The sequence below is a fragment of the Lucilia sericata genome, unplaced genomic scaffold (genome assembly GCF_015586225.1).
Source record: "Lucilia sericata isolate MDLA Ls3-8-SP2 unplaced genomic scaffold, ASM1558622v1 Contig000063F_arrow, whole genome shotgun sequence".
Classification (NCBI taxonomy): Eukaryota; Metazoa; Arthropoda; class Insecta; order Diptera; family Calliphoridae; genus Lucilia; species Lucilia sericata.
This window is the reverse complement of record NW_023994098.1, coordinates 461,323-487,891: the sequence shown is the minus strand read 5'-3', so window position 1 is coordinate 487,891 and position 26,569 is coordinate 461,323. Positions and strand designations below refer to the sequence as shown.

The 26,569-nt window shown below is 33.0% G+C and overlaps 1 protein-coding gene across 1 annotated transcript in view; it reads right to left on the bottom strand.

The window, feature by feature from the left end:
- LOC119616243 (ionotropic receptor 75a) overlaps positions 1-26,569 on the bottom strand; it is a 468,776-nt gene that overhangs the window by 309,861 nt on the left and 132,346 nt on the right. The window contains exon 3 of the mRNA XM_037972569.1: positions 11,805-12,310. Coding sequence (XP_037828497.1) covers positions 11,805-12,310 — 506 coding nt within the window. The remainder of the gene's footprint in view (positions 1-11,804; positions 12,311-26,569) is intronic.

Here is a 26,569-nt window from a genome sequence, read left to right as displayed (position 1 = left end):
TTCAAATTGTTTAAATGGAAAAAGAGGCATGACCCTTATATCGCCAATTTACCATAATACGCTAAAAATCTTTTTAGGGACATTAGATATGGTTCCTAGTAACTTAAAAAGCACATAAAATCGAATTGAGTTACTGCAATAAGCTCTTCATTATAATATATATAATATTTATATATAATATAAATTTCATTGCAATAACAGCAGTGTTAATAAATGAATTTGCGGATATTCAAGTCACTTTCTGAAGGGGGCTTTGAAATGAAGTCCGATTATTTCGAAATTCGGCAAGGTCATCAAGGCTTGTATAAAACTTACTTGAGCGAACTTTCATCGAGATACATTTATATTATACTGTAACAAAAATAAAACAAGTCGTTGATTTAATCTTAATAACTTCTTTTATTTCAATTTAATAAATTTGGTTCCCGAGAGGTTTATTTTTATAAGTCTTTTTTTTATTTAATAAGTTTCCGATCTTGTTTTAATCTGTTCACCGACCCGAGCTGATCTGACCTTATTTTTTTCCTTCTTTTCCTTTTCTCTCCTCTTTAATTCTTTTCTTCAGTTTTTTTAATTAATTCTGCCTACGTGGCAAAAGTCACGTAGTCCAAAAACCAGTTTTTCTTTTTTTTTTTAATTGGGTATCGACTATTTTGTTATTTCGATTACATATCGATTATCTTTAAAAGAGAAAAACAGGGACGTTTAAAACTGGGCGACAAACCAGTGATGACACTGAGGGGACCACAACAGCTTATTTTAATTTGAGGAATAATCATAGTGTACCAAAATTGTAACATTGCCCCCCTGTTAGACTCTAATCTCCTGATAGAGTTCACTATTATAGTTAGCCAAACGATTTACGTGTACCACTTTAGTTTTCTTTGTGTTAGGAAGCTGAATTTTATACACCAGATCTGAGAATCTCTCCACAACTTTCACAGGACCTATCCAATCTGACTGTAGTTTCCGGCATAGTCCCTTTTTTCGTGTTGGAGAATAAAACCAAACACTATCTCCTGTATCAAACTGCAAAGAATTTGACCTCATATCATACCTGAGCTGTCTCAGCGGCAAGCGTAAGATGCTGACGTGCCATATGATGAACTTCCGCCAATTTACTTCTTAAATCAAAAACAACAGGTAAGCGGGTAGGCGTAGTTCACGACCAAAATTAAGCATAGCGGGAGTATATTTAGAAGCTTCATGCCCGGCTGAGCGATACGCCAACAAAGCAAGTGGTAAATTCCCAATTCAGCTGATTCCGGTCCACAAATTTCGCCAGGTAGTCGAGTAACGTTCTGTTGAAGCGTTCTACCATTCCGTCCGACTGTGGATTTAGAGGAATTGTTCTAGTTTTTTCGATCCCCAATATTTCCATACAGTTTTTAAATAATTCGGACTCAAAGTTTCTACCCTGATCCGAATGTAGTATAAACGGGACACCAAATCTGCAAAATACTTCATTTACTAAAACGTTAGATACGACCTCGGCAGTTTGGTCTGGCAGGGCAAAGTATTCTGGCCATTTGGTGAAATAGTCCATACAAACCATAATAAAGCGATTCCCCAAAGCAGTACGTGGAAGTGGACCCAAAAAGTTGACAGCCATTCTTTCAAAGGGCATTCCAACATAGCTGGGTCCTTTTCTCGCAGCACAAATATAGCATTTATTACACCAATCGATTATATCAGCTGTACGCCGGTTCCAGTAAAACCTGGTTTTAATTTTACTTAGTGTCTTCTTTCGTCAGTCACCGCCAGTGACTGATTGGTGAAGCTGTTCAATTGCTACAGGTATTAGCTTTCTAGGTAGCACGATTAATGTTATAGCTGGATCAGCACGACGATAATTTATTACATCATCTTCTAAATACAACTGATCAAAGATATGCCAATAGGCTTTTAAATCTGCAGACTCACTCACATATATCAGATTTAATAGGTCTCTCACCTTTATCCAGCCATGATCTTATTTGATTTAGACAAATATCGTCCTTTTGATATTGTGAAACGTTTTCTGGAACTATCTGTCAACATGTGTTGCAAATCATTTTCTTCAGCTTTTGTACAACTTTTACAGTTCTGACACGGTCGGCGAGAAAGAGCATCCGCGTTGCCATGGCTAATTCCTTTGCGGTGCTGTATTTCCATGTCATATTGTTGGAGACGTTCTAACCAACGAGCGATTTGTCCTTCTGGCTCCTTAAAATTATACAGCCACCTTAAAGATGCGTGATCAGTCCTTAGCAGAAAATGACGGTCAAACAGGTAATGATGAAAATGTTTTGTACCTAACACCATGGCGAGAAGTTCTTTACGTGTCACGCAATAGTTCCGTTCAGCCTTTTGTAGTGTTTTACTGAAATATTCAATCACACTTTCCTGACCATTTTGTATTTGGCTTAGGACAGCACTTACTCCACAGTTAGATGCATCTGTATCTAAAACGAAGAAATCCGTGTCGTTGGAAAAAGCCAGTATTGGTGATGTTATTAATTTCTGTTTCAGCGATAAAAATGACGTTTGGGTATTTTCATCCCAAAAAAACTTTCTGTTTGTCTCCATGAGTTCATGTAATGGACGGGCGACTGTGGAAAAACTTTCAACAAATTTACGGTAGTATGAGCAAAGTCCTAGAAATGAACGTACTTGCCTTTTATTGGTGGGTGTAGGCCATTCCTTTACAGCAACAAGTTTTTGGGGATCAGTTTCCAGTCCTTCACGTCCGACAATATGACCAAGGTAACGAACACGGGGTTGAAAAAAAGTGCACTTATTGGGACTAAGTTTTAAACCGGCTGTCTTTAAACGTTTAACAACTTGACGGAGATGGTCGATATTAATCGCTCAAACGTTGCGGGAGCATTTGTAAGTCCAAAGGGCATTACATTAAATTCCCAGAGACCAGAAGCACAAGAAAAAGCAGTTTTCGATTTTGACTCGGCATCCATTTCAACCTGCCAATACCCACTTTGAAGATCCATAGTCGAAAACCACTTAGAACCATATAAGTTTGACAGAATATCATCCATCCGGGGGATGGGGTAGGAGTCCTTAATCGTGACACTATTTAAACGTCGGTAGTCAACACAAAACCGTGCTGTTCCATCCTTCTTACGCACCAGGACTACTGGCGAAGACCATGGACTTTGAGACGGCTGGATAACGCCACGCTTTTGCATATCCATAACTAATTCCTCCATTTCATGTTTCTTCGCTAAAGGTACACGTCGGGGTGGTTGTTTAATTGGCTTACAATTGTTTGTTTGAATATGGTGTTTAGTAATGTTAGTACAACCAAAATCCATAGGCCCTGTTGAAAAGACGTCTTTGTACTGTTTAACCAATTCAAAAAATAAAAATTTTTCGTTTTCAGAAATTTCAGGGGATACTTCTAACTGTAAACACATGTCTGGTACTTCATAAAGCCTTTTATAGGTGTCCACATTTTTCTAAAGACGCCACATTTACCTCCTCAAGTCTTCCAACAATAGTCATAGGAGAAATTAGTTTTTCTTCTTCACTAAAATTTATCAGACGAACTGGCAAGTCACTGTGAGATGATACTAAAATTTATCAGACGAACTGGCAAGTCACTGTGAGATGATACGAGTGTTCTACCTAATATTATTCCCGATGGCAGCATAGACTCGTTACACAGCTCTATCAAGGAAGTATTAAATTCACTTTTAAAAGCACATTTTACACTTACGTACATATCTGACTTTGCTGGGAGGGTAACTGATTCCATAAAGTAAACAAAGTTTTCCGATGCCTGTTGGGGAAGATATAATGGGACAGATACGTGTTTCAAATCAAGTCGTAATTCTCCAATATCGATGAAAGCTTTCTGACAGCGTAAGAAATCAAGACCTAATAACGAGGGCGTTGAATCGTTGACCACTAGAAATTCATGTGTAAGTGGTAGTTTATTTAACCGAAATTGTACAACTGCCGTGCTTGTGGCTTTAAAAATTTCTCCGCTGGGAAACACTGCAACTTCGTCTTGGAGCAGACGGTGGTACCAGATCGACGTTAATCAATGAACAGAAACACCAGTGTCCACAATAATTTCATGAGGGTGGTCTTCAATGAAAGCCACGCAATGTAAACTTTGATTTCCCCAGGCGCCTATATTGAGGGTAGTCTCCGAATTGATATCTGTGTTATTGTTTAGCAGGTTGTCTCCCTCAACAGCTTCAGAACTGCTCATGTGCTCTAATTCTATTTGTTGTGATATTGTTGTTATTTGGGAAGCTCTTTTATGGTTACTCATCGGCTTGGGCTTCTTCAAGCCGATGCCTGTTCGTTTCCCGACTTGTTACCCTTGCGAGTTCTACGTGAACCTTCAACATTAGACTCCGGTTCTACTTCTACATTGTACACACTTCGTGGCTTCGACCTGTTTATTTGAGATTGCAAATCATGGGTTGTTCTCAACGCCTCTCCAATACTTTTAGGCCGACTGGCCACTACCAAGCCTTGAAGCTGAGTATCCCGTAAGCCATCAATAAACTGATGTACCACTATTTCCGACGCAACTTGTTGTGGAACGCCCTTGAATGCGCTCAGTGACAAACGCTCCAATTCCATGGCGAAGTCCTCTACAGACTCTCTAGCACCCTGCACACACTGCCTGAAATATTGATAGCTGGCATGCGCATCTAAGGAAAACCTTTCACGCATTAACTGTCGCACCTGTTCATAAGTAGGAGTAGGATTACTGGGGATTGTACCATACAACCGTAGAGCACGACCTCTTAAATTTTAAGTTACAGCCATTAATTTTTCATCACAACTCCATCACAAAATCTTGCAGTGGTTTAAAATTGGGCTTGTTTTGAAAAGCCGATGGATAACCATAATTAGAAATCGCAATTGATGGAAAACTAGGACCTACTGATGACTGACAATTTACACATGGATGCTGTACTGAGTGGATATTAAATCCATGGGGGTGAACATCATTATGTTGATGTGGTACATTATTCTCACTTGCGCGGGTATCCCGGACAGCGGATATTTGAGAGGGCTTTTCCAATCCATCAACGTGCTTATGGCTGTTACTTGGCACTCCTGAACTTGAAGAAAGATTATCGTTAGCGCGTGACTCATGCTTTGGCAAAAGATCCGCAGTAGCTAGAGCAGCTACGTGTTGCGATACTTCTACATTATTCAAGTTACCAACTGCCATAGTTGAGTTATTAGGATAAATAGGATGTCGACTTTCAAATCCGGAGTATAGAGCCGCAGTAGAATTAATAAATGTGGCCCGTGCTTTATGTTCTACCTCACATAGCCTAGTACTTATGTTAGCGTGTATTTCCCTAATATGTTTAATTATCTCATCGTCACGCCGCCTTTGGTTTTCCATAATTTGATCTATGATATCTTGCACCGTCTTGGTGATAGATGTTATAAAACTAGCGCTTTTCTTTTTGCTTGGCATGGTAATGTTTTCTACTGAAAACTAATCGTTATCCCACACCTGACACCAATGTAACAAAAATAAAACAAGTCGTTGATTTAATCTTAATAACTACTTTTATTTCAATTTAATAAATTTGGTTCCCGAGAGGTTTATTTTTATAAGTCTTTTTTTTTATTTAATAAGTTTCCGATCTTGTTTTAATCTATTCACCGACCCGAGCTGATCTGACCTTATTTTTTTCCTTTTCTCTACTCTTTAATTCTTTTCTTCAGTTGTTTTTAATTAATTCTGCCTACGTGGCAAAAGTCACGTAGTCCAAAAACCAGTTTTTCTTTTTTTAATTGGGTATCGACTATTTTGTTATTTAGATTACATATCGATTATCTTTAAAAGAGAAAAACAGGGACGTTTAAAACTGGGCGACAAACCAGTGATGACACTAAGGGGACCACAACAGCTTATTTTAATTTGAGGAATAATCATAGTGTACCAAAATTGTAACAATACATAATTATAAGCTCAAAAGCACATTTCGGGGGGTTCAGTGGTAAGGGGGCTAGGTGAAATAATGGACCGATTCTAACCATTTTCAATAGGCATCGTCCTATTCGCGTATTCCGAATTTCATCAAATTATCTTGAAAATTGCGATCTGTATTTTGATAACAACGTTTACATGGACACTCCAACGGTCGGACGGACGGACATCGTTAAATCGACTCAGAAAGTGATTCTGAGTCGATCGGTATACTTTAAGGGGTATAGAATAGTACTAATATTTTAATGCGTTACAAACATGAGCACCAACGCGTAATACCCTCCCACTAAAGGGTATAAAAAGAACATTTTTATTCGAACAATTTTAAACACGAATAATTGACTGTATACTCAGCTTTTTAGGGTAAATGACGCTTAGCCCATTGTAGGAAAAAGAATTTTAATTTTGTATTCAAGCCATGAACATTCTGATAAGAAATTGAAACTAATGAAAAATCAGATTTATTCAGTTTTTTGGAGCATAGTCAGCAGTCTTAGGAAGGGTAACGTTATTACCTTCCCGATAAATAAAATGCCGAACTATTTGTTCAATTCACAATTGATGTTGTAGCGTTGTATGCATAGTATGTCAGCAGCTGCCACAATAGTCATAACAATGTTGTTGGTATTTTCTATACAAAAGCTCTATACAACTCTTACGACAATTTTCCATATGTTTTTCGAATGCTGTAAGAAAGTTTAGTGTTGTCAGTTGTATATTTCAGCATATAAACAACAAATTCAATCGATTTTGTCATAAAAATGATAAAGTGGTAACACAAACATGAGCACCAACGCGTAATACAAACATGAGCACCAACGCGTAATACCCTCCCACTAAAGGGTATAAAAAGAACATTTTTATTCGAACAATTTTAAACACGAATAATTGACTGTATACTCAGTTTTTTTAATTTATTTAAATTCTTTTTTGCCTTTTTGGCCAGCTTTTTAGGGTAAATGACGCTTAGCCCATTGTAGGAAAAAGAATTTTAATTTTGTATTCAAGCCATGAACATTCTGATAAGAAATTGAAACTAATGAAAAATCAGATTTATTCAGTTTTTTGGAGCATAGTCAGCAGTCTTAGGAAGGGTAACGTTATTACCTTCCCGATAAATAAAATGCCGAACTATTTGTTCAATTCACAATTGATGTTGTAGCGTTGTATGTATAGTATGTCAGCAGCTGCCACAATAGTCATAACAATGTTGTTGGTATTTTCTATACAAAAGCTCTATACAACTCTTACGACAATTTTCCATATGTTTTTCGAATGCTGTAAGAAAGTTTAGTGTTGTCAGTTGTATATTTCAGCATATAAACAACAAATTCAATCGATTTTGTCATAAAAATGATAAAGTGGTAACACTGAAATCACAAACAGACAGCTGTTTACCAGAACAAAAAAATAAAATGTGGAATAAAGAAAATAAAAGAATTTAAAATTCAAAGTAATCAATTTGATTTATTTCGCCTGTTTAATTAATTTAATATTAAGTATTTGATTTTTTTATCTTTTGACATTGTTATGTATGTATGTTTGTTTTGATTGTTTTTTTTTTTTCATTGAAAACATAAATTTATGACTTGCTGTAAAGATCTGTTCACAATCACTGTTACTACCCTTTAGTAGGTACAATATACAACTTGATCGTGAATTGAACAATTGTGCTTTTGGCCAAAAATTTGAGTGTACCAATTGATCAAAAATGGTCCCCAGCACAATAATCTATCTATTACGGGCATTAACTCGTTGACTCTCACTCAAAAATATTATGAATCTACCCATATGAAGTACTTACGAGTACTGCCCGAATGTAAATTATAGTCAAAAATGTTATCCGATTTATAGTGAAATAAATATTGAAAAATATAACACTATATGATGACTATAGAATTCATTTGTATCTACGAGCGACCGTGCTCGACGTCTATAGCCGTCATTTACGTCAACATGTTAATCTTATAGATTTTAATATCATTATATTGTTCCATTCCGAGATTATTTCTAAAGTCAATATCATTAGCGGTTGTATATAATATAGTTTTCCTAGAAGGAATAGTTTTTAGAGGCTTCGGCGTAGCAACGGTTTCAAATGTATTTATAGTTTGGTTTTTAACATGACATGATGCCTTAGTAGTTCGTGTGCGTGCTTTCAGAGAGACAGCAAAATTGACTAAATTTGTGAATTTAGAAAGTAGTGTTATGGATACACAATCCATGCACAATAGTAAACTCCCGTTTGCTTGTTGATTTGTATGTGTTATTGTTATAATACATAAATACATTGTCAGCATAAATAAATTCAAATATGAAAACAACTCATATTTCTTTCAGCATAAATAAATTCAAATATGAAAACAACTCATATTTCTTTCAGCATAAATAAATTCAAATATGAAAACAGCTCATATTTCTTTTCAAATGTAAAACTGCTGACTGAATGTCTGTCAGAGTTTTAGTTGATAAACAAATGATATAATTTAAGTTAGTTGTTTAAGAACATCACGACAATAAAGTCGAAAAAAAAAAATAAAGAAACGGTTTTTATTTAATTGGCGCAGTCGGTAGGATACTCGGGTATCCTTGTGTATATTTCGTATATATAAGCGCAAATTATATATGCTGAGAAGCAAGCGATATTAAGTGTTTCAACATTTTTCACCGAGTATTCGAAAAAAATAATAATATATATATATATATATATATATATATATATATATATATATATATATATATATATATATATATATATATATATACTAGCTACACCCACTGTGCTTTGCTACCCTAAAAGGAATATGTATAAATAAATAACAGATAATAATGTTACATATGAAAGATGTCAAGCAAATTATTGCAAGTTCGCCAGTTTCTATCTATCGCCAATTTCTATCATATATGTTTTGCCAAGCCACCCATTGAAAGTCCGCCCGTTATGCTCTAAATGTTCACATGAATTTCAAAGTTCTCCATGTAAAATTTGAAGATTCTAGCTCTAATAGTTTCTCAGATATACGAATTTTTCTATTTGATTCATGTGGGGGCTTCTATCTATGAAAAATTTGTATTTAATTCATATATGTGGTGCCAAGCGCCCCATTGAAAGTCCGCCCGTTATTCTCTAAATATTCACATGAATGTCAAAGTTCTTCATGTAAAATTTGAAGATTCTAGCTCTAATAGTTTCTGAGATATACGAATTTAATTCATGTGGGGGCTTCATGCTCCCCGGATGAAAGGCCGCCCTTTTTTCTCCAAAATATTTAGATGAATATTAAAATAATTTGTGCAAAATTTGAAGAATCTAGTTCTATTAGTTTCCCAGTTAAACGAAATTTTGTATTTAATTCATATGGGAGGTACCAAGTACCCAATTTGAAGTCCGCCCGTTATACTCTAAATGTTCAGATGAATGTTAAAGTTCTTCGAGTAAAATTTAAAGATTCTAGCTCTAATAGTTTCTCAGATATACGAATTTTTCTATTTTATTCATATGGGGGCTCTAATCCCCCCGGATGAAGGTCCGCTCTTTTTTCCTTAAAAATGTTCAGATGAATATTAGAGTTCTTCGTGCAAAGTTTTAAGAATTTAGTTCTATTAGTTTCCCAGATAAACGAATTTTTGTTTTTAATTAATATGGGAGGTGCCGCTCCCCTCATGGGTAGTCCGCCAATTTATTACCCAAAATGTTTACATGGATGTAAAATTTCTTCGTGCTAAATTTTAAGAATTTAGTATTATTAGTTTCCCAGATAAACAAATTTTTGTATTTAATTTATATGGGAGGTACCACGCCCCCTAATGCTAGTCCGCCTACTTTTTGTCCTAAATGATCATACTGACACTAAAGTGGCTCCGCATTCATTTTTATATATATAGATATATACATATATATATATATATATATATGTATATATATATATATATATATATATATATATATATATATACATATATATATATATATATATATATATATAGCCGAACTCAATTCGGGTCTTAACACCAACGCGAGATTTCACGATTGATTAAAATTTGGATCAGCTAGCTGAATCTCATCAAATAACGATAAAATTTCGGTCGGAATCGTCTTCGTGGGTGTCCGTATTCCAATTATTTTCCTTAACGTTGCCGTTAAAGTTATGTGCGTATAAGGCGCATATATTGACGCGATGGTTTTAAACAAGAATTAAAGCTTTCAAAATAGTTAGAAGCATTTTTCGTTATATCGAAATAATTCACTTCACATACATTAACGATATTCACAGTTGCCTGGTTATCGTGTTATACAGTTAAAAAGTTATATCAACAAAAACAAATATGAGTATAAAAAATAACCCAGTTTGCCCAACCCTTACCCTTGGCATAGAAATTATTTGTTTTCAGGTTATTTTCAGTGTTGGCTAAAAAAATTTTAAATGAAAATATGTGCATAAAATACTAATTTTTATGCGAATGATGTCCCAATTCAAAATTAAATTCGAAAGTTCAAATTAAAGCTCGAAAAAAGGAGAATCTATGTTCGAAAAATTGTAAAAGCTGTTAAAACCAGTTCCCGAAGACCGAAATTGCTGAAATTTTACAGTGATGAGTACCCCTGACGACAATACAATATTATGTACGAATATTCGAAATTAAGTTCGAAAATTCGAAGTTATGTTCGAAAATTGTTTTATGTTTTTAAAATTATCTCTGGGCGAAAAAATAAAAAAAAAACATTTTTCGAAATTTCGATGTTATGTTCGAAAAAATTTTAAAGCAATAATTTGTAATAATTTCGAAAAAAATATCTGATTGTTTAAAATAATTCATATAAACGGATGTTCACAGCACGCAGAGTTTATTTGCGGCTCTTTGGTTATGTAAAATTTAGAAATGAGAAAAAGTAGACACTGTAATTACTCGTCGTTTGATGTATATCTCCAAAATGTGCTCTATATGATATCACTGTGGTAGAAGCTTAAATATTGGAAAAATAAACGTGAAAGTTTCGAAAAAAGGGCTTTTTCGCGAAGCACACTGACAGCGTAACTTCAATATACCCAAAATATCGCGTGATCGAAATATATATATATATATATATATATATATATATATATATATATATATATATATATATATATATATATATATATATATATATATATATATATATATATATATATGTATATATATATATATACATTTTTATACCCTACACCACTTTAGTAGGGAGGGTATATCGGTTTTGTGCTGATGTTTCTTACATTCAATAATATACGTCCTATACCCAATCGGCTTAGAATCGTTTTCTGGGTCGACTAAGCTATGTCCGTCTGTCCGTTGAAATTGGATGAAATTTCCCACACACTCTTTTTTTTGCCCAAGGACGAAGCCTATTGAAAATGGTTTAAATCGCTCCATTATTTCACCTAGCCCCCATACAACACAACCCCCCAAAAGAGCTTCTGAGCTCATAATTATATAAAATATACCTGTATATTGATAAAAAGCGGCACAACTAAGTTTTATACAAGCCTTGTTGACCTTGTCAAATTTCATAGATTATATATATATATATTTATATTTACATAAAATATTATGTAAATATAAATATATTCACAAAATTTTATCGGGCTTGGTCCATATTTGCCCCTAGCTCCCATATAAAGCCTCTTTCAGAAAATTAGTTTTTCATCCATAAATTGCTTAAATGTATCGGAACAAGGTAATAGAAGATAAATGCTTTATTATGAAAAATAAATCACATTTAATATTCATAACTGTAAGGTATCATATGGTCGGTCACGCCCGACTATACTTTCTTACTTGTTTTTATTTTACTTACAACTGAGGCTCCTCTTAAAGTCAGACCATTAAAATTATCTCTGAATTTCATGCTGTGTACTTCGGAAAATGGGTTGATTTCAATAAAAGTAACATCACTTGAGTTTTGAATTTTGTAGGCTTTAGCTAGAGAAATAATTTCTAATGGTGCTCCCAAATGTCGACCTTTAGAGTGAAAATCTGAAAACTCGTATATGGAATTGTTGAACTTAACATGAGTTATCTGAGCATTAGGTCCCAAATATTGAATGTCTGCTTGAAGAAGACCATGTTGGCAAATTCCATCTTCATCCAATAATATCCAATTATACGTTTTGTTAAAAAAGCGTCCTTCGGATATTTTTAATAGAAGATTTTCTGTTCCTTTACATTTGCATTGTACAATTATTGAAGTTTTAGCATGTATTTCATATGTCAAAATCGAATAAATATTTAATGTTCTCTTTGAGTTTATTATTTTGACAAATTTATTTCTTATCATTAAGTCATCCGATATATGTTTCACATCTAAAATAAATAAAGAATAATTCACTTATAATTTAATAACGATATTTAGTCAAATATGTATTGTTTAAATAAACTGAATAGAAAACAAATAAGAGTGCTATATACGGCTGTGCCGAATCTTATATACCCAACATCAAATCATGTGTTATAAATTTCTAGTAAACTTCGGAAGGTCCTATATCATATGAATCGATCATTTTGTTATATGTCAGTGTTAGAGTATTCAAAAACCGAAACCGGTTAACCGTTTTTTTTCTTGTTTGAAAACAGACCGATTTCGAGTTATTCGGCTGGCCAGTTTTTTTGTGTCGGTTAACCACTTTTTATGGATGAAATTTTATTTAAATTTTGGAAAAAATGACAACTTTTGTATACATTTTGTGTTCATTCTTCTATCTAAAAATGTTGCGCTTAATTTTTACTTTCCTACATTACTATTTTCAAACCCCTATATTCATAAATATATCTTCTATTTATATATATATAAAATTCTAGCGTTACTGACTGACTGATTCATCAACGCACAACCTAAACTGTTGAAGGTAAAGAGCTGAAATTTGGACAGGAGGTTGGTCTCCCACTAAGTAGATCCACTAAGACGGGATTTTGGAAATTCGAATGTTTAGGGGGTAAAACGGGTAAATTCGGTAACCTAATATCTCCTAAACTATAAAAGATACAAAAACAGTTTATCGTCGTCGTTCATTTAAAAAATAAGCGGACCTATGAATCGATCATTTTGTTATATGTCAGGGTTAGAGTATTCAAAAACCGAAACCGGTTAACCGTTTTTTCCTTGTTTGAAAACAGAGCGATTTCGAATTACTCGGCTGGCCAGTTTTTTTTTTTTTTGTCGGTTAACCATTTTTTATGGATGAAATTTTATTTAAATTTGTCACGTTTCACCAAGTTAATATTTTCAATTCGAGTATCCTGAATGAACAAGGCATTACCAGACTAAACATTTCATCCATCCTACTCTTGGTTTTGTTTTTCCTATCGCTATCACACTGGTAACTTTTCTGATGTGCACGGCTTATGCTCGACGGGCATGGGCGGTGGTACGTTGTAGCGATAGCAAAAACAGGACAACATAATCGTATTGTACCAGTGCATGTTAATTTCGCAGACTCTTCCTTACATTACATAAACCCTCCCCCAAACCATGGTAGTTCTTCAAATCTATGAAACTACCCCTTTCACGAAATCACATCTCGATACCTACCTCTATAGCCTGTTTAAATAGAAGTCATATTAAAGTTGCGTTAAATGTTCAATATATTCAAATTTCATTATGGTTATTTCACAGATATTTAACTTAAGCCAGATGGCGAATTAATCTACTACCCTAAGTTCGAACTATTATTTACAATACTAGCTGAGCCTACCGTTAAAGATATTAAAATAAGCTTAATGTAAAATAGTTTAAGTATAAGACAATTCAGGGATTATGTAAGTTTAAGGTAAAATCTCTTAAGTTTAAAGGAAAATCAGGGATATTATTTTTAATTATTGGGATAATATTCAATAATTAGGAACTAACTTGGTTCAATAATAAAGAATTAATGTTTAATCTTGATTGAACAGAAAATAATAGTAACAATGTACTATGTCTTTTGTTCATTAAAATGTCCAAATCAATGAATGGATCAGTATTTTAATTCTCTGTTCCTTCAAGATTAAACAAATTTATGTCCGACAATTTATGTGTTTAGTCAGAGTTGGCAGCTAAATTTTCTTTTTAATGCAATGGTTATTTCTTTTCGAATGGCAAACTATTGTGTGACTTTTGTTGTAAAATGAAAAGGTAGATAACTGGTAACGAATTGCATTAAAAAGAATATTTAATTTCCAACAAGAAATTTTGAACTTATTATGAAATTTGAAATCTTATATTGAAAACTATGGATATCTTAAAAATAATTAGTGAGGTAATTTAAATTTAGGCCGAAATGTTTCTAATTGTTGTTAATAATTTTAATTCAAATTTGGATGGGTGTCGAAGTGCCGAAAATTATTTTAATGAGAAACTGAATCGTATGGTTTTACAAATTTGTTGACTCTTAATTTTGATAATGTTGTGGACCGAAAAGAAAAAAAAGCTCCAAATCGAGCTGAGCTTTAGTGAAAGCTCGCTAAGGGTGCCTCAGCTACCTTGCCAATTCCCCGCTATACCATTGACATGGATCCTCTCCACATCAATGAGTACATTGGATCGCTGACAGACTCACTTTTGGCTGTGTATGCCCAAAACATACATGGTCAAATGAAAATTTAAACTTGATTTTTTTTTTGTTTTAGTAAAAAAAATTTCAAAAAAAAAAACTATTAAAACAGAACTTGATTTTTTTTTTTGGTTATAGTAAAAAAATTTAAAAAAAACTACTAAAATTTACGTTTAAATTGGTGGATTTGTTTTAGGCGCCACATAATTAGGCAAGGAGAAAACAAACTTCAAGCTACTTAACAAGTACTTATCTGGGTTGTTGTCCTGGATATTGTTGATGGCTAGGGATGATTTTTGTGATGATGATGACAATCTCTGCTAATACTATTGCTGATTATAGGTGTCTTTGATGAAATTTATACTCCAGGCTATTGTTGATTATAGATGTCTTTGATGAAATTTATACTCCAGGCTATTGTTGATTATAGATGTCTTTGATGAAATTTATACTCCAGGCTATTGTTGATTATAGATGTCTTTGATGAAATTTATACTCCAGGCTATTGTTGATTATAGATGTCTTTGATGAAATTTATACTCCAGGCTATTGTTGATTATAGATGATATCGTGCAAACTATTTTGTCGAAATGCGAAAGCTGGAAACTATTTTCTAAAGATGAGCAGCTGATTCAATTCTCTCCTTGATGACCGGAGCTACTCGGGATTTTCGGTGCACGCAAGTATCGCAAGATGGCATATAAGTGTGTTGTTGTTGTTGTAACAGTTCGACTGTGGCCGATAGTTCTTTCCTGGGGAAAAAACTTTCGGTTGATACAGCTGTCGCTGGGTTGACAATCTTGGGCCGAGTATGACTCGGGTCGTTCCGGAGCGAAGATCCAATTGTCGTGGGAACGTATAAGTGTGTGGGGTGGCTGTTTTGGGCACAGGTGGTGTTGTGAGTTTTTTTTATTTTTCCGTTAAGGATTTAATATTTGTTCGGTTTGGTTCCCGATTTATCTGTCCTTATCCAAGGATGTCCAACTTTTCTCCCTTGAACATTTTATTATGGAGTTTACACGTGTTGGCTCTCAATCGTACCCATCTACAACACTAAGCTGCCACAACAGAACACCTTGCCTAAATTTTTATATTTTGTGTTAAGAAACATCAAATAATTCTTTTGCCACAATTTACTTACCATCATTTGCCCAATTATTTCCTTATTCGCCTTCGATAATCCCAGATTTATTTTCCTTTGCTCCTGCTGCTCCAGCCAACGCCCAAATGAAAAAGGAGGAAGTTAGCCATTTTCAAAAGGAACATGGCCTCCTTTTCATATACGCGTTCAACTGCAGCCAACTTCATTTTATTGGTTGATAAAAGTAGTAGTTTCTAAAGAAAATACACTACTACAATCAATAAAATGTAGATGTGGCAACTTTCGGTTTTCATATGCGACAGAGTCGTATTTAACTTGATCCAATATACAGACAGAGTTGTATTTATTTAGGTCAGGGATGTCCACACGTTACAAATTTTGGAAAAAATAACTTTTGTATACATTTTGTGTTCATTCTTCTATCTAAAAAATTATCCGGTTAATTTTTACTTTTCTACATTGCAATTTTCTAAACCATATTCATAAATCTGTCTTCTATTTATATATATAAAATTCTAACGTTAAGGTCCAAATAGACTACACACGACAAACATACCAATATTTTACGTTTGTGCAAGCCTGTTGTGTAGTGTATGAGGGTGTTTCGTGTTTCTACAAATGCTTGCTGTTCGTTTGTACAAAAATTAAAAAAAAATGATTTTTACACAAACATGTTGAATTTTTGTCAAACCGTTTGTATTGTTTATATTCATTAACAACAAAATTTTTACAAAATTTCCATTTCTAAGAAAAATTGACATCTGTATCTTTGCAAGTCCACAAAAACGTGAAAAAATCTGTGTTTGTACTAGCAATGTTTGTGTAGTGTGTGTTCGAATGTAAAAAGTATGTTTGATAAGCCGCTTGTGTAGTCTATTTGGGCCTTTACTGACTGACTGATTCATCAACGCACAGCCTAAACGGTTCAAGCTAAAGAGAAATTTGGACAGGAGGTTGGTCTCCCACCAAGTAGATCCAGTAAGACGGGATTTTGGAAATTCGAATGTTTGGGGGCTAAAAAGGGTAAATTCGATAACCTTATACCTCCTAAACTATAAAAGATACAAAAAAAGTTTATCGTCGTCGTTCATTTAAAAAATAAGCGGACAGGTTCTGGTACTTTTTTCAAAATCGGCCCCTATAGGGGAAAAACGGATAAAAAGTGTATTTTGGTACTTTTTTTGCACCCCATGCATTTTTTAAGCCAGTGAACATTCAAAAAATATTTTTGACTCCTTCATAACTTGACGAAAAAATAACAAGAAAGTATAGTCGGGCGTGACCGACCATATGATACCTTACACCAGTTATGAATATTAAATGTGATTTATTTTTCATAATAAAGCATTTATCTTCTATTACCTTGTTCCGATACATTTAATTTATTTATGGATGAAAAACTAATTTTCTGAAAGAAGCTTTATATGGGGGCTAGGGGCAAATATGGACCAAGCCCGATAAAATTTTGTGAATATATTTATATTTACATAGTATTTTATTGTGCTTAATTTCATCGCTATATTTGTGTTTATAAGTTAATTTTGGACATTCAAGTAATTTTCTGAAGGGGACTTTGTATGGGAGCTAGGGTCAAATGAGGTCCGATCTCTATGAAATTTGGCAAGGTCATCAAGGCTTGTATAAAACTTAGTTGTGCCGCTTTTTATCAATATACAGGTATATTTAACGTAATTATGAGCTCAGAAGCCCTTTTTGGGGGGTTGTGTTGTATGGAGGTTAGGTGAAATAATGGACCGATTTTAACCATTTTCAACAGGCTTCGTTCTTGGGCCGAATAAGGAGTGTGTGCCAAATTTCATCCAATTATCTTGAAAATTGCGACCTGTACCTTGCGCACAAGGTTTACATGGACAGCCAGCCAGACGGACGGACGGACGGACGAACAGACGGACATAGCTTAATCGACTCCCACTACGATATTGCAACTTTTTGTAATAAAATGTTTATTACTTCAATAGAGAGAAAAAAGTACCAAAAGGGGGAAAACGGGAAATTTGATTTTATTCAAACTCACTGACACAATTTTAATAAATTTGGAAAAATTTATAGATTAAGTAATGATGGGCTCCCACTACGATATTGCAACTTTTTGTAATAGAATGTTCATTACTTCAATAGGGAGAAAGAAGTACCAAAATGGGGAAAAACGGGAAATTTGATTTTATTCAAACTCACTGACCCAATTTCAATAAATTTGGAGAAATTGATAGATTTAGTAACACTAAATATACCAATGGAGTGTTACTTGGAACTCCGGTACAAAGGACTATTTTTTGGTACTTTTTCGGTTTTTAACTGGTACTTTTTGTGTTTTTTATAATATGATCCTAGAAACATGATATTAAGCATGTGGAGTTCGGAGTTAATGAGAACGTATAAAAGGGGACTTTTGGTACTTTTTCGTTCTTCAAAAGGTACTTGAATTTTCTATAATATTGAACCTAGAAACATGAAATTAAGACTGTAGAGCCCCAAGTAAGCGAGAACGTATAAAAGGGGACTTTTTGGTACTTTTTCGTTCTTCAAAAGGTACTTTTTGAATTTCCTGTAATAATGAACCTAGAAACATCAAATTAAGCATGTAGAGACCGGAGTATATGAGAATCCATTAAAGGGGACTTTTGGTACTCTGTCGTTCTTTAACTGGTACTTTTTGAGTTTTCTATAATATTGAACATAAAAACATGAAATTAAGCATGTAGAGACCGGAGAAAATGAGAACCCATAAAAGGGGACTTTTTCGGTACTATTTGGTACTTTTAACTGGTACTTTTGGAGTTTTCTATAATATTGAAATGAGAACCAATAAAAAGAGACGTTTTGGTACATTTTCGTTCTTCGAAAGGTACTTTTTGAATTTTCTATAATATTGAATCTAGAAACCTGAAAATAATAATGTAGAGCCCAGAGTAAATGAGAAACTAGGGTTCTATAAATCGAATTTTATATATGTATGTATGTATATAGACTGAATCAAGGAACAAATATGAAAATCTATTTAATTTGACTTTTTGATATTGCAGATATACCTAAATGTTATTATTTCATTACGATAAGGGTAGCACACTGGGTATAAGTAGTACTTAATAAAGTTGTTGATAATTTATTTTTTATACCCTTCACCTATTAGACGCTAGAATCGTAAAATTGTTCACATAGAACTTTAACATTCATGTGAAATTTTGGGGGAAGTCGGTGGAAGCTCGGGTGTGGGCTTGGCACCTTCCAATTGAATTAAATACAAAAATTCGTATATCTGGGAAACTATTACATTTAAAAATTTTTCATAGGTTATATTAAAATTAAAATTAACGTTTAGAGCCATCCTTTATAAACCAGAGTGTCTAGACTTTGGTTTGGTGTATGTGGTTTTAAACAAATGTAACCAAAATTTTAAGTTTTTTTACTCTTTTTAATAGTCCATGTGCGCGCATTAATCAAATCAACGTTATTTAATAGGTATAGTAATTTCACGCAATTTAAGATATATGTATCTTATTGATGTCAGAGATAGCGCCTTTACAAACTTGCCAAGAATAGGCATAAATGTTTTAAAAATGTAACATTCATAGCTATTTACGAATGCGCTTGTAATACCGTGTAAATTTAATATCATTATAAATAACACTTCCGAGTCAAGTGCCCATTAAAAAATTGATAAATACGAACATTTTATGATAATTTTAAAATTTTTGCAAATTTAGACTATCTTTTTTTGAATTTTAAACTAAAAACGTGATGCAAAAATGTTGTATTTTTTGCAGTAAACTATATTGATGGATTAAATTGATATTACGAAAGAAAAAGAAAATTTCTTCATTTATAGCGGTCCTATCAGCGTTAGACGATTATAGCGTCATATAATTTGCGTAAATATTAATGTCAAGTCAATGTCTTTTTGCATTATACCAAAATCCATACGTCCTAAATACGGATTTCATAACCTAACAAAAATGCACATACATATGTATATAGCAACAATTTAAACACATTCACTATGAATTCATACATAATAATAACGCATAATAAAAATTATGTTTTCAAATCCGTTGAAAAAAAAATTATCAAAAAAAATATTAAAGAACTAGTTATACCCAGTGCTACCCTCAAAGCATTATAAATAAAACCCCACTTAACAATTTTGAAGATTCTAACTACACTAGTTTTCAAATATACAATTTGTTACATATAGGAGATGCCACACAAATTATTGCAAGTTCGCCAATTTTTCCGAACGTTAATTAAGATTTTAATGTAATCATTGAATAATCTAACAGTTTCCCAGACATACGAAATTTTGTGTTTAATTCATATGTCCAATCCCCCATTGAAAATCCACCCATTTTTCTTAAATGTTCACATGAATTTCAAAGTTCTTCATATAAAATTTGAAGATTCTAGCTTCTATAGAATCTCAGATATATTAATTTTTCTATTTAATTAATATGGGGGTTAAAAGCCACCCCCACCACCTGATAAAAGTCCGCTTTTTTCCAAAATGTTCAGATGAATATGAAAGTCCTTCGTGCAAAATTTGAAGAATATATTTCTATTAGTTTCCCAGATAAAAGGTTTTTTTGTATTTAATTGATATATGAGGTGCCGCTCCCCCCATTGGTAGTCCACCAATTTATGACCCAAAATGTTTTTATGGATGTTAAAGTTCTTCGTCCAAAACTTTAGGATTTTAAATATAATAGTTTTCAAGATAAACGAATTTTTGTATTTAATTAACATGTGAAGTGCCACGACCCCTGCTGCTAGTCCGCCCACTTTTTGACTCTAAAGTGGCTCCGACAAAATTTGAGTACTCTAACTGTTATATTTTCTGAAATATACTGATTTAATATTTTCTTAATATGGAAGGTGCTACGCCCACTATAGCCATTCCGCCCATTTTGACCAAAAATATTCTTATGGATGTCAAAGTTGTTCATGCAAAATTTGAGGACTCTAATTGTACCAGTTTCCGAGATATAAGACTTTTAATAATTATTTAGTAAGTAGAAACAAACTGTGAAAATTTCCAAAAATCGGTTTAGCCGATTAGACGTACTGTTTTCATTACTGCATAACCCCTAAATAAGTACACAAATGTACTTATTTTTAGTATTTGTACTTCTTTTTGTCCTTTTTTTAATTTTACCATAATTTTATACGTGTAATCATGACCATAGACAAATATTCTATAGAATCGCTATTTAAGGACTTCAAAGATAGTTTGTGGATTTACTAAACTAAAAAAGGCAAATTCGACTATAAGAGCACTTTTAGCTGAAGGGAACATGTCGCAGGGTTTTTTCTCAATTCTCTTTTAAATGCCCTTCGTAAAATAATGAACGTTTAGATTGAGATTCAAAAGGCGTGTGACATCTATTTTGATAGTGTTGCCATTTATGATTCTTAAACGTTGTTTCTATTATTTTGTTTTACATTAAATATGTTTATTTTTAAAATATTTGTTAATTAAATATTGTAATACATATGTTTAACAAATATACTTTAATAATTTATACAAATTTGGCGAAATAACACCCAATTGATTATTAAACAAGTAAGAGTGCTATATTCGCCTGTGCCGAATCTTATATACCCTTGACCATAGTGTATTTAAAAAATATCAATTTTATAACATTTTAATTTATTTAATTTTCCCGACTACATCATTATTATAGCAATAGCAAAACATAATGAACAACAACAACGCTAAACGAAATAAACACACAAAAAACAAAATACACCAGGCAGGCAGGCAAACCAACAGCCATCCAAATATACGAAACGAAATACACAAAAAAACAAAATACACAACGCAATGAAACCAACAGCCATCCAAACATACGAAACGGAATACACCAAGAAACAAAAACAACATACACATGGCAATGAAACACACAGCCATCCAAACATACGAAACGAAATATTAAAAAAAACAAAATACACAACGCAATGAATAAGCAGTGTTGTTGTTGCTTATTTTTTATGAAATTTTCAGAGGTTGTCTCGGATTATTGCTTATATCTCCGTTGTTTATGGACGGATTTTGCTGATTTTAAATAGGAAATTTCTCGAAAGCATGTCTGATAGAATTATTGAATATTTGGATCCCGAAGATATCTGGGACATGGCTTAATCGACTGCGCTATCTATAAGGATTCAGAACATATATACTTTATAGGGTCGGAAAATTATATTTTGGAAATTACAAACGGACTGACAAACTTATATATACCCTTCTCACGAAGGTGAAGGGTATAAATATGAGTTTAGCTGAGATATATTGCTTGTTTTATAGTTTTTACATATCTATAAATAAAAAACCCACTTAACGATTTTAAAGATTCTAACCACAATAGTTTTCCAGATTTATAATATGTTACATATGAGAGATGTCAAGCAAATTATTGCAAGTTCGCCAATTTCTATCTATCTATGAAAAATTTTAATAATATAAGAGTTTCCAAGATACACGAAATTTTGTATTTAATTCATATATGTTGTGCCAAGCCACCCATCGAAAGTCCGCCCGTTATGCTCTAAATGTTCACATGAATGTCAAAGTTCTTCATGTAAAATTTGTATATATACGATATACGAATTTTTCTATTTGATTCATTTGGAGGCTTCAAGCTTCCCAGATGAAAGTCCGTACTTTTTCCTCCAAAATGTTCAGATGAATATTAAAGTATGTCAAGATTCTTCAAGTAAAATTTTGAAGGTTCTAGCTTTAATAGTTTCTCAGGTATACGAAATTTTCTATTTAACTCATATGGGGGCTTTAAGACACACACCCCCCCTCCCCCTCAGCTGAAAGTCCGCGTTCAGATAAATATTTAAGTTCTTCGTGCAAAATTTGTAGAAATTTTGTAGAAATAAATTTTTGTATTTAATTAATATGGGAGGTGCCGCTCTCCTCATGGATAGTCCACCCAAACTGTTTAAATGAATGTAAAATTTTTGTATTTAATTTATATTGGAGGTGCCACGCCGCCTAATACTATTCCGTCTACTTTTTGTCCTACATAATCATATTGACACTAAAGTTGCTCCGATAAAATTTGAGGACTCTAACTATTATATGATCTCAAATATACGGATTTAATATTTTCTTAATATGGGAGGGGCCACGCCCACTCTATATAATTATATGTTCATGTGGATGTCAAAGTTGTCCATACAAAATTTGAAGACTCTAGCTGTTGTAGTTTCTGAGATATGTGATTTTAAATACTTATCATGTATGTGGGCGTGGCACTTTGCCCACATGAAATTTTAAAATAAAAAGTTGCCTATAGTTCCCCCAAAATGTTCACATAGTTGATAAAGAGCTTCGTGCAAAATTTTAAGATTACACCTCCAATAGTTTCCCAAATAAACGATTTTTATACCCTCCACCACCATCAGTGGTGATAGGGGGTATATATCGCACACCCAGTACAAAAGTGACACAACTCAAAAATTTTTTTTTTAAGAAAAGGAAACAAATTTTTTACAAATTCTGAAAGATAAAGAAAAAAATAACGTTTTTTACTTGAACAGTTAACAACAACAAAATACACTATTATTTTTGTAGAGTTAAACTAGTATCTTGTGTATAGTTTAAGGCTTAAACTTAAGGCTTAAAGAATATAAAAACGCAAAAATAAAATTTTGAGTTGTGTCACTTTTGTACTAGGTGTGCGATATAACTTTGTCATTCCGTGTGTAACACCAAAAAATATTCATCTGGAACCCAACAAAGTATATATATTCTTGATCCTTATGAAATTCTGAGTCGATTTAGCTATGTCCGTCTGTCTGTCTGTCTGTGTAAAACACGCTCACGTTAAAACGAAGCCATAGAAATTCTCGAAATTCACCCAAAACATTCTTTATTATCCGGTACAGTTTGTTTCAGACTACCTCGAAAAAAATTAAGTTTTTTTCCCAATTCTTAAGTAGTTTTCTCAGAAACTACCAAATATATTTCGATGAATTTTGTCACACATTATTTTTTTTTGTGCCAGGGATCAAGTATGTTCAAACTCATAACATTTGATTCAATATTTCCCAAAGCCCCCATCAAAGGTGTATATTCCCGGAAATTAGTTAATCGTTAATAACTCCTTCAAATATATCGCTATCAAATTTTGTACATACAAATATAATATGAATAGAAATCATACTACCAACGTAGATCTCAGTAGGTCCACAATTGGTCATAGCTCCCATATAAGGTCCACCTCAAAAAATCACCTACACGCACATATTTCATTGATAAATAAAACTTTTGATAAAATTCGAGCTGAATATGTTTTGTGTACATACAAATCATTCTACCAAATTTCTTTTTCGGATCGGTCCATTATTAGTCGTAGCTCCTATATGAGGCCCACTTCCGAAAATGACTTAAACGCACATATTTCATTGTCAAATAAAGGTATCTTGATAAAATTCGACACAAATAGTTTCGTCTATATATGAATTACTCTACGAAATTTTTTCGGATAGGACCATAATTGGTCATAGCTCCCATATAAGGTCCACTTCCGAAAATCACTTAAACGCATATGTTTCATTGATAAATAAAGCTATCGGTATAAAGGTCAACTTGTATATGTTTTGTGTACATATAAATCATAATACCAATTTTTCCCCGGATCGGTCCATTATTGGTCATAGCTCCCATATAAGGCCCTCTTCCGAAAATCATTTAAACTCACATATTTCATTGTCAAATAAGGCTATCTTGATAAAATTCGACACAAATATGTTTTGTGTACATATATATGAATCACTCTACTAAATTTTTCTGGAGAAGCACGTAATTGGTCATAGCTCCTATATAAAGTCCACTTCCGAAAATTACTTAAACAAACTTATTTTATTAATTAATAAAACTATTGGAGTAATATTCGACTTGAATTTATATATAAATCGTTATACGGAATTTTACTTCTGAAAATCAATACCACTGGCCTATAAATATAAAATTTTATGAACATAATCAAAATTAGTTCCAAATATGCATAAATGTTAGTACCCTCACTACGGAAACAAGTATATAAAAATTAGGTAGTGAAATGAGTTTTAATAAAAAGTAGTTTGCTGGTGGAGGGTGTTTAAGATTCGTCATAGCCGAATATAGCACTCTTACTTGTTTGTATTTAATTCGTATGGAAGGTGCCACGCCCCCTATTGCTAGTCCGCTAATTTTTTGTCCTAAATATTCATGTTGATACTAAAGTGGCTCCGAAATTTACTAATTTAAGGTTTTCTTTTATGTATGTATGTATGTATGTATGTATGTATGTATGTATGTATGTATGTATGTATGTATGTATGTATGTATGTATGTATGTATGAACAAAATTCAAAGATAATTATTATTTTCGATTCCCGCCAAAAACATTAAAATAGGGTACAATCAGCTGGTTAAACTTTAGTGGAAAACATACATTCTGAAGTACAATGGAAAAAAACAATTTTTAAGTATCCCCTCACATGTTTACCTACGGTACAGTAAAGTGACGACTGTCTTTGCTCTCGTTTACGAAGAGTACGTTGGTGATAAATAACCCAATATATAGAAATTATGGTCAACCATATGGTTACACATTAGTGTAACGTGTGCATTGACGCTTTGTCGAACTACTGACTTTGTGACGGCATTTTGCATATTAGTATACGCCCAAATGGGACGAACGAGAACACACTTGGGTATATGAAAATGTACACAATCATTGCGTATGACGAAACTCGTCGTACGTAACGAACTATGCGATAGGTTTATTTCTATTTCTTACGCAGACGAACGACAAATTAATTGGGGAAAATTGTTTTAAGAGCAATTGTTTGTTTGTTTGTACTTTATACACTGCTAAACGGCTGGACCGATTTTCATGAAATTTCCACAGTTTCTTCCTGTATGTCTGGAAGGAACTATAGGCTACTTTTTATGTTGATATTTAAGTGGGCGACGTGCCACGCCCATATTAAGAAAATATTAAATTAGTATATCTGAGATAATATAACAGCTAGAGTCTTCAAATTTTGTCGGAGCAACTTTAGTATCAATATAATTATTTATGACAAAAAGTGGGCGGCTTAGCATTAGGGGGCGTGGCACCTCCCATATAAATTAAATACAAAAATTCGTTTATCTTGGAAACTATTACAGTTAGAATATTAAAAATTTGCACGAGTAACTTTAACATCCATGTAAACCTCCCATATTAATCTATATATATAACAAGTTAGAGTGCTATATTCGGCTCTGCCAAATCTTTAATACCCTCCACCTTAAACTGGTTTCATAAATTATCAAATTTTATGGATTGATTCAAATTTACTTTAATATTTTAGACTTACTTTCATTACGCCTTACAATATGCAATTAAAAACAAAACTACCACTTAACAGACTGTTACAGAGCATACTAAATTTAACCTATGTTCTGTATTTAAAATAATTTCTATGTGTTAGAGAAATGTATTCTAATAGTTATAGTTATAAAACTTATATAATTTTGTACGGGAGGTACAATAGATTTTCAACGTTGTTGATCCTATGAAAAAAAAAAATTGCCCTACACCTTTGACAAAAATATAATGTGATTTAGTTGCCATAATAAAGCAATTAAATTGAATTGTACCTTGCCTCAGATATACATACTTAAGCCGTTTATTGTTGAATAAAATTGTGGACATTTAAGTGAAATTTTGATGGGGGCTTTTCATAGGGGCTAGGGTCATATGAGGACCTATTATTATGGAATTCGTGAGGGTCATCAAATCTTGTATAGAACTTGGTTTTTGCAGCTTTTCGTCGAGATATGAGTATATTAAACATAATTATGAACTTAAAAGCCCTATTCGGCTGGTTCAGTTGTATGGGGGCTAGGTGAAATAATGGACCGATTTAAACCATTTT